We start from the raw sequence: 14107 nt of genomic DNA on the forward strand, positions 1-14107 counted from the left end.
TCTATCCACTCCATTCCAAGCAGAATGTTGATTTCTTCTAAGAGGGGAAGCAGAAAGTTGGGCCTAGAGATTAGCCATTCTGTTCTCTGCAGAGAAAAGGGAATCCTAGAATAGAATTATACCTATCATCTGATCACCATGTTATTGTTAGTCATGGGGAAATATTTTTTGGGTTTAATAAGTTTACTGATTGCTATTTCTTAATGGGGAAAGAATGTCTTGGGGTACTATATAGCTAAGGTTTGATTCTTTTTTTTTCACCAAAAACCAATTCTTAAAAAAAAAAAAAAAACGATATCTATAACAATTAGCAAATATACTCATTTAGTCAAACTGATAGCAAAGAGAAATCAGAGAAAGGATACAGATGAGAATAAGTGAATGAATTTCATTTGGGGTGAGATGTCTCACTGAAACAAAAGAAAGAGTCTTAGATTTCACCTAGAGGAAAATTCCCCAAAATCTTTAGGATATTAAGCTGAGAATGAGGCATGATTCTTCTACATCTCAGTTTGTTACCAGAGTTTTTCTCTCACTAAGGACCTAAAGAAATATAGAATCATATGTCTTCTTTCTCAAATGTAGAAGCCAGAAGATGAGGATCTTTCTTCTCTTTTAAGCTCTTGCCAACTTAGCCTTTCATGTAGGGTTAAGACATTGAGTAGTCAGTGTTCTCCAAAGAAGAGAGTCTTATGCAAATAAACTTCGATCCTTGAGTTATATAGACAAGTAGAAGATTAATTATTTTTAGTCAAAATGCCATTATTGAAGAAGATGATAGGGAAGTGATGGGATATAACAGTCACTGTATTTTTGTTTTTCTATATTCCTTTTTCTTCAAATTTTCTACCCCATATTTTTTCTATATCATTGTAGTCATCCTTTGGAATTGTTTCTCCCTTTATCCTTGAATAATATATATATATACACACACACCCCACACACAGATTATAATAGAAGTTCCCAGTAATTGTACTGAGTTCTAAGAGTAAATCTCTAAGCCATGCTGGATAGCTTTCAGAGCTCATTAGTGCTGATAAATTTATATGACCAGTTCTTTTGTGATTTTTCTGGTTTTCTACAGTGCAACAGGTGATAGCTTCTCCACTCAGGAACTTTACTTTTGGTGTCTGAATTACCCACCTACTCTGGCCCCTACTCTGACTTCATTATCAGGTTTTGGGTTTTTCTGCATTCTTTTACAACTATAGTATTTGCAAAGGATTTCAATAAATGAAAAGTAGCTTCTCCAAACAAAAATTCTCCCCCTGCAGAATTTCTTTCTTATTTTAGTGCATCAATAAGAAGTTCTCTTTTCTTTCTTTTTCCTATACTACTTCTCATAAAGTTAAAAACACCAGGCTAATCCTAAACTAATATCTTACTCTAGCACTGTAAATTCATATAAGGCATATGAGACACTGTCACACACCAAAAGGCATGAGGAATAGTGGAAAAACACATAATTGGCTATCAGGAGACTTTGGTTCTTGTTTTGGCTCTAGTATTACTTAATTGTACAACATTGGACAAGTCACTACACTTTTCTGACCATCAACTATCAAATGAGATTAGCTGGTTCCAGCAACCTTGAGATATAATCTCTGACTTTCATTGTAACAGATCTGTGGCTTCATCTAAGTATAAAGCTGCTACTACTGATGGAGATCAGCATCCACTTAGTAATTTGTAGTCTTAGACAGTTGCTGGGGGCACTAAGAAATAAAATGATTTGTCCAGGGTACCATAATTTGGATATGTCAGAGGCAGGGTTTGAATATAGATCTTTCTGACTCCAAGATAAGCTTTCTCACCCCCCCTCCCCATAATATTTTGTAATATTTGTAAAGATAATTTTCAACATTCATTTTTGTAAGACTCTATGTTCCAAATTTTTCTCCCTCTCCCCCTTATCTCACTCCTTCCCAAGACAGGAAACAATCTGATATAGGTTAAACGTGCAATCATTTTAATCATATTTCCATATTTGTCATGTTGTGCAAGAAAAATCAGACCAAAAAGGAGGAAAAGCATGAGAAAGAAAAAGCAAACAAAGGTGAAAACATTATGCTTCAATCCACATTCAGTATCCATAGTTCTCTCTCTAGATAGATAGTATTTTCCATCCCAACTCTTTTGGAATTATCTTAGATCACTGTATTGCTAAGAATTGTCAAGTTCATCACAGTTGATCATATTGCTGTTTCTGTGTACAATTTTCTCCTGGTCCTGTTCGCTTCATTTGGTATTAGTTCAGGTAAGTATTTCCAGGCTTTTCTGAAATCAGCCTGCTCATCATTTCTTATTTAGAACAATAATATTCCATTACATTCATATACCATAACTTATTCAACCATTCCCCACTTGATTCTTCTTAATTTCTAGTTAACTTGCCACCACAAAAAGGGCTATTACAAAAATTTTTGCACATGTGGGTCCCTGTCCTTCTTTTAAGCTATCTTTGGGATATGGGATATAGGCCTAGTAGAGACACTGCTGGATCAAAGGGTATGCACAGTTTGACAGCCCTTTGGGCATGGTTCCAAATTGCTCTCCAGAATGGCTGGAGCAGTTCACAACTTCAACAACAATGCATTTGTGTTCCAGTTTTCCCACATCCTCTCCAACCTCTTAGACAATCTGAGATGGTACTTCAGAGTTGCAAGACAAGCTCTCTAATCACTATTCCAGGGCTGAGTCTGTGACAGCACAAAACAAAACAACAAAACCACAAAACAGCCAAACAACTTAAAAAAAAAGTCTTATATTGTTCACTTGTTAAGTGATCAAATTGGAAAAAGCAGATTGAAGTTTAAGAAATCTTCTTCTTCTAGTTATATAGGGAAAAGATTATGATATAGCTGGGAGAGGATTAGATTTCAGAGGAAGAAGTTCTAGATTTGAGTCCTGTTTTTGTCACTTAATAATTGTGTGGCTCCAAGGCCACTTCATATTTCTGCAATGAGAAGACTATATATTCTCGTGGTCACTTCTATAATGTAGCTATCTTTCTGAGCATTTATATAGGACTAGGCACACAGTAGGAACTTCAATAAGTTGATTTTATTTTTAAAGACCTTAATAACAGTGGTATTGTCCTCTCATTTTAGAGGTTACTAAATGATTGCCTGTAGCTCCAAGTAGATTGGGAAGTTTTAGGCAAGTGATAAATACAAATAGCAGCATTTTTACATTGTTGGTAGGATCATGAATCAGCCTAACCATTCTATAAAACAATTTGGAATTATGCTACAAAAGTGGATATATGATGAATACTCTGACTCAAACTGGCCTAGTACTGGGCATAAACCAAAGGAGGTTAAAAAAAACCACACGCCAAAATAAAGGTCTAATATATTCCATATACTCCAGAATATTAAAAATGGGTCTTTTTTTGATGGCAAAGAAGTGGAAAAATGGTTTTCCACTGACTGAAGAATAGCTAAGCAAACTATGGTATATACATCTAATGGAATATCATTATATAGCAAGAAGTGACAAATATAAGGAATTCAGAGAAACATGGAAATATTATCTGAATTGATATAGAGGGAAATAAGTAGAACCAGCAGGATAATATACATGTTGACTAAAATAATGTGTATGAAAAGATCTTGAAAAGGAGGACAATAATGGTTCTGGAGAATGGAAGTGAAATATACTTCTCTCTGCTCTTTGACAGGAGGGGGACTACTAGGATAGAATGCTATATATATTGTTGATATTGTATTGCTTTATTTTTTTTTCTAAATTGTTTTACTATGTTAGAAGTGACATTTTTATTGTAGAGTGCAGGCCCCTAAGAGCATTGGGAATGCATGTCTAGGATGATATGATATACAAACAAAATGCCTATATTAAAAATAGTTTTTTTTTAAAAGCTAGAAAGAACACTGATCTATAATTTGCTTTCACTGAACCTCAGTATCCTCATCTAGTTTTAATAAAGGCATAATCTTTAAGATTCTTTCCAGCTCTAAACCTCTGTAACTCTTCCTCCCTCTCCTCCTCCTCCTCCTCCTCTTCCTCCTCCTCCTCCTCCTCCTCCTCCTCCTCCTCCTCCTCCTCCTCCTCCTCCTCCTCCTCCTCCTCCTCCTCCTCCTTCTCCTTCTCCTTCTCCTCCTCTTTCTCCTCTTCCCTTCTCCCTCCTCCTTATCCTTCCTTTGTTCCTTCCTTCCTTCCCTTTTTCCCCTCGTTCCCCATCTCTTTCCCTTCCTTTCTGCCACTGTTGCTCAAAATCAATCTCCCTACTCCTAATTTCCTGAGCCAAAGTTGAGTCAAAAAGTTTCAAATTGCCCATAAATGATTCTTTTTGCATTTCTTATGTCATAAGATTGTTTTCTGATCAGGTTCCTAACTTTACAAACATAAAGAAAAGACACTATCGCCCTCTTATGGCAACTTTAGAGTAGAGGCATGAATGCCTACAGTAATGGTATATTTTGTTTTATGGGTTATTTGCATTATATAAGAATGGAAATATTCACTGTGAACTGGAAAATACCCAATTTGTTGTTACATGAACAAAACAGATTATTTACAGAGCATTGTTTTGCAAATCTAAATTATCAGATCAAGTAAAATTTTATTCCATTAAGAAATTTTGAATAGCCTTTGGAGGATTTTTTAAAAGTCTATTTTATGATTGTGAGAAGATAAAAATTAAATTTGATGTACAAATTGGGAATTTGAACAAATATTTTAGAATGAAAATTTTATTTTATTTTATTTTTTGTTTTTCTTGTATAATTTTTCATTTAAATTTTTTTAAAAATTAAAACTTTTTAGTTTAAAAACATATACATAGATAATTTTCAACATTAAACCTTGCAAAAGCTTTTATTCCAAATTTTTTTCTCCCTCCTTTCTTTCCCACTTCCTCCCCTAGATGGCAGATAATCCAATTATATTAAACATATGCATTCTTCTATGCATATTTCCACAGTTATCATACTGCACAAGAAAAATTAAATCAAAAAGGAAAAAAAATGAGAAAGAAAACAAAATTTAAGCAAACAATAACAAAAAAGTGAAAATGCTATGTTGTGATCCACACTCAGTTCCCACAGTCCTCTGTTTGGATGTAGATAGTTTCCTTCATCACAAGATCATTGGAACTGGCGTGAATAATTGCGATGTTGAAAAGAGCCACGTCTGTCAGAACTCATCATGTTATATAATCTTGCTGTTGCTGTGTACAATGTTCTCCTGTGAGAACTCTACTCAAGTGAGTAGAACTCACTTCACTTAGCATCAGTTCATGTAAGTCTCTCCAGGCCTCTATGAAATCATCTTGCTAATCGTTCCTCATGGAACAATAATATTCCATAATATTTATATACCATAACTTATTTAGTCATTCTCCAATTGATGGGCATACATTCAGTTTTCCAGTTCTTTGCCATTACAAAAAAAAGGGCTACTACAAACATTTTTGCACATTTGGGTCTTTTCCCTTTTTTTTGTTATCTTAATGGAATATATGCCCAGAAGAGATAGTACTGGATCAAAGGGTATGCACAGTTTGATAGCTCTTTGGGCAGAGTTCCATAGTGCTTTCCAGATCAATGCACAACTCCACCAACCATATATTAGTGTCCCAGTTTTCCCACGTAGAATGAAAATTTTAAAAGCTAAAACAAAGAAATTAAACATTATTTCAGTATGAACCAATTGAACCAATGCCCCCTGCCCCCATCTTTCAAGAACATTTACTAAATTTCTTTCCCTTTCCATTCTCTTTCTTTCTCCCCTTCCCTTTCTCTTTCCAACTGGGTCTCCTTATCTTGTCTATACTGGAAATGCAGCAGCCACTTTTATAAGCCAGATTTCTCCATATTGATCATCTTTGAAGCTTTAAATTTCTGTTTTTCTGATGGGAGGTATGTTTATCTCTCCTTTGACAACATGGTGACCCACTGCTTCCAGTAATTAATTCTCTCTCTCTCTCTCTCTCTCTCTCTATATATATATATATATATATATATATGTGTGTGTGTGTGTGTGTGTGTGTATGTATATTTTGGCCGAGGCAATTAGGGTTAAGTGACTTGACCAGGATCACACAGTTAGGAAGTATTGTCTCAGATCAAATTTGAACTCAGGTCCTCCTGATTTCAGGGCTGGTGCTTTATCCACTGCGCCATCTCGCTGCCCCAATTCACCATATTGATGCCATATTTACTACATATACTTGCTTGAATTCAGCCCTGCTATAGCTTAGAACTCATGAACTCAAGTGATCCATCAACCTCAGCCTCTCTAGCAAGAAGGCACTACTGGCACACACTATCACATCTGATTTATTTACAAACTTTTTCAAGTACTTTGTAATGGCTTGATGATTAATTTCTTGCACAATATTTGCAATTTACTTGGTTACTACTAATCTTGGTTATTAGTAATCTTTTTTTGAAAACAAGCTTCTAGACTTACATGAATTGATGCTGAATGAAATGAGCAAAACCAAGAGAACATTGTACATAGTAACAAAAAAATTATGTGATGATCTAGTATGATGGACTTGGTTCTTTTCAACAATAGAGTGATTCTGGCCAATTCTAATAGACTTGTGATGGAGAGAGCCATCTGCATCCAGAGAGGGAACTGTGGAGATTGAATGTGGATCAAAGCATAGTATTTTCACCTTGTTGTGATTTGTTTGTTTGTTTTTTCTTTTTCATGATTTTTCCCCTTTTGGTCTGATTTCTTTTGCACAGCATGATGCCTATGGAAATATATTTAGAAGAATTACACATGTTTAACCTATATCAAATTATTACTGTCTTGGGGAGGGGGGAAGAAGAGGAGGAAGAGAAAAAATTTTGGAACACAAGATTTTACAAGTGTGAATGTTGAAAACTATCTTTGCATGTATTTGAAAAAATAAATACTGTTTTAAAAAAGAATCTCTCTAATATATGAAAATAAGACATTATTCAGAATATATATTAAGGATTATTTTTACTTGGTGATATTGATATTTTACTCAGAATTTTCTTTCTCAGCCTCTCTTTTTACCTTATATCCTCCTCCTACCCTCCCACCTTCCACTTCACCCAGCCCTTCAAAAGTTCCCTCATTTCCTCCCTCTATTCTCCTAAGTCTCAATCCACATACCTCTCTGAAAGTTCCTGCCCCATTTGTACCATTTTGTATTTTTCTTTGATTCTTAAGTTGACAGCCAGGGAAGTTGTGCATACTTTGTTAGACTGGTTGTGGGAAAGCAAGAAGTTTCTCACCGAGACCTTATTCAAAGCCTTTGTGCTCTGGGTTTCTTCTTCTTCTTCTTCTTCTTTTTTTTTTTTTTTTTTTTTTTTTCTTTTGAGAAAATTAAAAATTTTATAAATTATCTTTTGTCACATCACTTAATCTCTCTTGGCTTCAAGTTTTTAATGTTCTCTGATCTTTTTATTCTCAGTACAGGCTACCAGATTGTGCAATGCATAAAAATTGGACTTGGTGAAAGGAAGACTTGTAAAATGGGGATAAATACAGCACTTACCTTCTAAGATTGTTGTGGGGATTACATGAGATAATATTTGTACAAAACTTAGCATAATGCCTGGCACACTGTAGAAATGCTGTCATTAAGAAACTAAGTATTTTGAGTTGTCCATAAGCCTCTTTAATTTCTTAATTTGGAATCATTTTTTTCCAATTTCTTATTGTTTGTCTTACTCAATTTTACATTGAGTAAGTTACTGAAAAATCAGTCATCCATCATTTTGCTTGGAGACTTTTGCTATGTTTTTTTTGCAGACTCTCTGTTTTATATTGTACAAAAAATGGTGACACCAACTGTGAGTGTCTTCTTGGTGATTTGTTTGGTTTTGTGTTCATTGTGAGCTTTAGAAAATGGAATGACAAAATGATTCATGGACTGATGCCTCTGGTCACCCTTGTGCTCACAAGGAAGCTTACTGTACTAATTCCTTCATTCATCTCTCCAGGAGAAGCTTTGTAGTGGTATTTTTCTATGTAAATCCTAGAGAAGAAAATGGCAAACCAGTATCCAGTATCTGCCAATAAGACTCCAAATTGAGTCATGAAGAGTTGGATGGAGCTAATCGACTAAATAACAAGAACAGAGAAATATGTATGTGCCTCATAGAGACTGACAGGGCATTGACTTCCTATTAGCCAACTTCTCTGTTTTTGCAAAACTGAACTCTTTCAGAGCTCAGCTGCCAATGAATTAAGTTCTTCATTCTGATTAAAAGTCTTGCTATAGATTATAGACTATAGTTATTCCACTATTAATTATAATCACCTGGGGCCAGAAATGCCCACACCTTGAATATCAAAAACCTATTATTCTTTATTCTTATAAAGGTTCCCTTTGGAACAGGAAACTGAGTGGATACCCATCAGTTGGGGAATGGCTGAATAAGTTATGGCAAGAATGTAATGGAATATTATTATTCTATAAGAAATGATTAGCAGGCTGATTTCAGAAAGGCCTGGAAAGATTTACATGAATTGATGCTAAGTGAAGTGAGTAGAACCAAGCAAGTATTGTACACAGCAACAACAAGATAAAATGATGATCAACTATGATGACTTTGGCTCCTTTCATTAATGAGGTAATTCAGGCCAATTCCAGTAGACTTGTGATGGAGAGAGCCATCTGCATCCCTCTAGAGAAAGGACTATGGGGACTGAATATGGATCACAATGTAGTATATTCACCTTTTTGTTGTTGTTGTTAGCTTGCTTTTTTTTTTTTTTTCTTTCTCATTTTTTTCTCCTTTTGGACCTGATTTTCCTTATGCAACATGATAAATATGGAAATATATTTAGAAGAACTGTACATATTTAACCTATATTGGATTATTTGCTGATGGGAGAGGGGAGGAAGAAAAATTTGGAAAACAAGGTTTTGCAAGAGGGAATGTTGAAAACTATCTTTGTATTTTGAAAAATAAAAAGCCATTATTATTATTTTTAAAAAGGCTCCCTTTGGAAACCTCTATTCCAGTCATATAATGTCATAACCTATTGATGTAAAACTTTCCATTAATCAATACCTATATTTTAGCCATTCACCAAGAAGATCTCTCAGGAACTGTACCAATTTTCAAATTCCTCTTTTGCTCTGAACTTTAGAAATAACTTAAGATTTGTAAATTTTCATCTAATCAGAAAACTTGGTAAACATGTTATTCATGATTGTTATTTGATTGATTGGTCTTTATTGTCTAAAAAGATATTCTTTGTAAACCTTCTTTTTGTCCTTGTAGCAACTGATTGGTCTTGGACTCGCTTTATTGTTATTATTATCAACAATTGATAATAAACTGATTGTGTTTGGAACTCTTTGCTTCATTTTATCTTATTCACAGATTGCAATCACAATAGTTGATCAGGGATTTGACATTAAGAGTCCTAGAAGAGTTAATCTTATTTCTGTATATTGATCTAAGAACTGTGATTCTTATTGAGGTTTAGTTATTTCAGTTGGGTCTGACCTTTGTGCCCCCATATTTTTTTTTCAAAGATACTGGAGTGGTTTGCCATTTCCTTCTCCAGTTCATTTGACCGATTGCAAACAGGATTAGGTGATTTGTCCAAGATCACGCAGCTAGTAAGTGCTTGAGACCAGATTTAAATTTACAAACATGAATATTCTTGACTCCAGGATTTTTATTACCTCTATCATTACAATGGTGAAACACTTCCTTGGTACTCTTTTAGGCAGACTATGTACTATTAGAGCTTGTCATTCCTTCAATTTGAGAGTAGAAGCTCAGATGGAGAGATAGAGAGATGAGGTTTTTCTCCTTGTAGTATCTATTTTTTCCTGCTCTTAGATGGATTATTATGACCTATTAGGCAACTAGTTGATGAAGAATAATAACCTTGGGAAGACCTGAGATCAAATCTGGATTCAGGTATTTATTTAGCTGTGTGATCTTGGGCAAGTCATTTAATACTGTTTGACTTTTGTCTGCTTTAGTTTTGTCAGCTATAAAATGGAGAGAGCATCTACCTCAAAGAGTTGTTATGAAATAAAATGAAATAATATTTATAAAGTGTACCTGGCTTGTATAGGTGCTTAATAAAAATAAATGTTTGTTTCCCACTCCTACTCCCCATGTGGGCTTTGTAAGGTAAGCTGCCAGAGGTCTGGAATCAAGTGTCATTCCTGAATTGCTAGTAGCCCAGCCCATGGAAATGCCAGTCCAGACTCTAGGGAAGGAAACTAGGAGCCAACCCAGAGGTCCAGCCTCAAGAGAGCAGCTTCTTTGGATGTTATGTCATATTCAGAAGTAAACAGATGGAACTAATGCTTTTCAACTAACTTCAAAATAAATAAATAAATAAATAAACTTTTAAATTTACCAGCCTTAAATCTGAGCCCACTATCCCCAAGGACTAAGACCAGTCCTTTTTTTATGGATAACAAATCAGGCTAAAAATAGCTCATAGGTAGCCAATATAATAAAAATTATAAAAACTACCTAAGTTAATTTACTTATTTAGTGCCCTACTAATCAAACTACCAAAAGATTCCTTTATAGAGTGAATATAGTTTAACAAAAACATTAGATTGTGAATCTGAAATTAGGAGTTTAAATCTCCTTATATGCCCGAGAAAGTTACAAGAACTGCTAATTCTTGATCCCATGATTAAACCCCATGGCTTTCTCACTTTTAAAGGATAATAGTTATCCATTGGTCTTAGGAACCAAAAATTTTGGTGCAATTCCAAATAAAAGTAATTTACTATTTATTAAATTCTTCTCTACTACTGGCCATTACTATACTTACTTTCCCCCAGTACTAAATTTTTTTTGGAAATACAGAAATCAAGCATCTCAAAGAAAATAATGAAAAAGTGGAAAAGAAGGGGGCCTACCATTATCAGACTTCAAATTATACTACAAAATAGTAATGATAACAATATTTTGAACTGGTTGGAAAACAGAGAGCTCAATTATTTGGACAAATTAGGTACACATTTATACTAGAGCAGATGAACTTAATAACTTTGTATTTGGTAAATCCAAAGGTTCCAGCTTTTGGGTCAGGGTCAAAAAACTCCTGGGAAAATTGGACAACAGAGCTCCTGAGAATGCCTGAAAGAAGTACTACACTTTATTAATTGCTGCTTAACTTATTTATTAATTATCTCATGAGGGTTGAGAGAGCTGAACTTCCTTGTCCTTTGGTTTTCTATGTATACCAATTTGCCCTCATTTCTTCACAATAACCTAACAATGAAACTGATCACAGAGAAATCATGCTTCTCATTCTTACCAGTGCTGCCATTCAGTACAACAACTAGAGGACTAAACAAATATAGAACAAAAAACTACTGACCCATGATCTCAATCTAGCCTTTTAATTCTCAGGGCCTCTGTAGGGCACCTGATCTATGGCCTTTTAAACCAGCTTGCAAAAGCCAAAACCCTGTCTCTTTTATTTTTCATGAGCTAGGGAATGGTGCAAAGCATGCTCTGCCCAACTGCTGACCTGGTTCTGGAAAGGCAGAGAAGCATGACGTGGGGCATGTGGATGTTTATTTAGAGGACTGCTGTAATGCAGGCTCTTGGGACAAATGCAGAAAGCCAAGCATTTAGATATTGTATTCATCTTGTTCCCCTGCCACCCAGAAGTGTTATATTTGGTATCCACATCAGACAGACAAGACACAGCCCCTGGTGTGGAGTCAAAGAGAAGGAAAGGTTTGTGGGTATTCTAAGTAGCCATGTATAGGAGTACCTATCTGCGTGAAACCCGAAAGGAGAAATATGAACGGGCTGATGAATTGCATGGCTCAGGAGAGCTGAGTAGTTTGGGCCAAGCTCAAGGACTGGAGAATCTACAAGAGCTCAATGAACGCTTTGCTAGTTATATCAACTGGGCTCGGGGGCTGGAGCAACGCAATGCCATCTTCAGAAAGCAGCTAGAGACCTTCCAGCGTCTAGATGAGTTGGCTAGCTTGGAAGAAGCATTTTCTGAGCAAATAGAGCTGAACCTTCAGCGGGCAAGGGACCTGGCTATTGATCGGGCTAAGCTGGAGCGCGAGGACAAGGATGCCCAAAGGGTACTCGATGAGTTTCGAAATAAGTAAGCTTTGTTGGGGTGGACTCAGAATGAGACATGGCCTCCCGAGATGGGAGTTGGGGAATGTTTGGCAGGAGCAAATTGGCTAGAATGTGACTTTTCTAGGAGCAGGGTAGGCAATGTCCACTCTACCACTTAATCAATGGCCACAATCAGATTACTTCTAAGGGGATGAAAATATGATTCTAGAAGTTGTTCAGGAAACTGATTTGCTAATTACTGACTGAACATAGTCCTCCTAAGTGTTATCTATGTTCTAATTTTTTCATGAATAATTAAGTACAAGTATATATGTGTGTGTGGGTATATAGTTGTATGTGTGTGTGTTACACACAGAAAAACACATACATATATATGTATATAGACACACACACACATAAATTCAGAGTTAAAATAGTTTGTTTAGATTTACCACATTTATTAACAGTAGCATACTTTAAGAAGAACCATTGTGATCATTTCAGTCACTTTTGATTCTTTGTAACCCTATTTGTGGTTTCTTTGGCAAAGATACTAGAGTAGTTTGCCATTTTTTTCTCTGTCTCTCTTTAAACATTTTATATTGTCAAGTAATATAAATTAGTTACATTTCCCATGATACTCTTTCTAGTTCTGATTATTGATGTTTTAAAAAATGTGGTAAAGATTTCATTTTATTTGTATAGAATAGCTAATACTGTGTTTAGATCGAGGATATGCAGTGATATTTTCTTTATTTGTAAATAAAGAAGTTAAAATGAGGTGTATTTTGATAGAGAATACAAATATATCAGTGCCAGTGAAATTGATTTCTTATGGTATATGTTCTTACTAGAAAAAAATCTGTAAAACTAGTTTAAAGGAAAAAAAATGTGATAAAAATAGATTTACACATTTAATGTCCAATAGAAGGATAAAATTTCAGCTGATTCTGCTTTTAGATTAATTTTCATGAAATTCATTTATGCAAGACATGTACTGAGAGTCAAAGGAAAAGGAAAAATTATGCACTTATCCCAAAGTCCAAAAAGATTATCAGGGTCATTTGGGCCCCAGATTAATCTTTACCTGATAATTGAGGAAGCAACTTATTTATTTGCATCTTTGAGATAAAGGTGCTAGGAGCTTTTAAATAAGGAAATCTAAGTTTTAACTTTAGTTAAAGTTATTTTATTTTAGTTGGTCCTTTTTCTTGCCTTTGTAATTTGAGAAATTTCATTCTTTTAAAAATGATATGTTAGGAAAACTTGCACTTATTTGAGGTAAAAGTTGAAACATCTTAAAATGAAATTACATTTTCCTGATATGCTAGTCATATGCATTTTTATTAGGGATTTACAAGCCTAGCTTAGATGATTTATTTTTTGAGTTCAAATTTATGATTTTATACATTGAGGGGATTGCATGAAGACGATTGCTAATTCAGACTAACAAAAATAGTGCTTCTGTTTTAATAATCTTATAGTTTTATATATTATAGTGCAAAGAGCATTGCTAGAGGAGCTGGGTTCAAATCCTGCCCTCTAAAGTTAACTACCTGTATAATCTTGGGCAAATCACTTATCTTTCCTAAATTTTAGTTTATTTTTCTGTAAAATGGGAAGGAAAGGAAAAGGAACAAGTATTTATATAATGTCTGCTCTGTGCCAGGCACTGTGTTAAGTACTTTAAAAAACATTTAAAATATCTTTTAAAAATAAAAAAATAATATTGTCTCAGGGACAGCTAACCCTGGAGAGAAGTCAGAAAAAACCAAATTAAAAGTTTAAATTCTCAGATATTCACTAATCATGTGACCCAGGGCAAGTCACTTAACCCTATCATTGCCTCAAAACAAAACAAAAAACAAATAGCTCATTTGGTCCTCACAGAAACCCTTCAGGGTAGGGGCTATTATTATCACTCCTATTTTATAGTTGACTGAGACAAACAGATTAAATGACCTGACCAAGATCACACATACATAGCTATTAAATATCTGACACTAGATCTGAATTCCTGGTTTCCTGATTCCAGACCTAAAACTACAGCTACTGTGCCACCAGCTGCCTAAAAT

At 34.8% G+C, this 14107-nt stretch overlaps 1 protein-coding gene across 1 annotated transcript in view; it reads left to right on the forward strand.

Annotated features, from left to right (window-relative positions):
• Positions 1–11709: 11709 nt before the first annotated feature.
• The window catches only part of BFSP1 (beaded filament structural protein 1), a 58472-nt gene continuing 56074 nt past the window's right edge, over positions 11710–14107 (forward strand). Inside the window, exon 1 of the mRNA XM_003758169.4 lies at positions 11710–12075. Within this exon, the coding sequence (XP_003758217.1) occupies positions 11714–12075 (362 nt within the window). The 5' untranslated portion in view covers positions 11710–11713. The remainder of the gene's footprint in view (positions 12076–14107) is intronic.

The sequence above is a fragment of the Sarcophilus harrisii genome, chromosome 2 (assembly GCF_902635505.1).
Source record: "Sarcophilus harrisii chromosome 2, mSarHar1.11, whole genome shotgun sequence".
Lineage (NCBI taxonomy): Eukaryota > Metazoa > Chordata > Mammalia > Dasyuromorphia > Dasyuridae > Sarcophilus > Sarcophilus harrisii.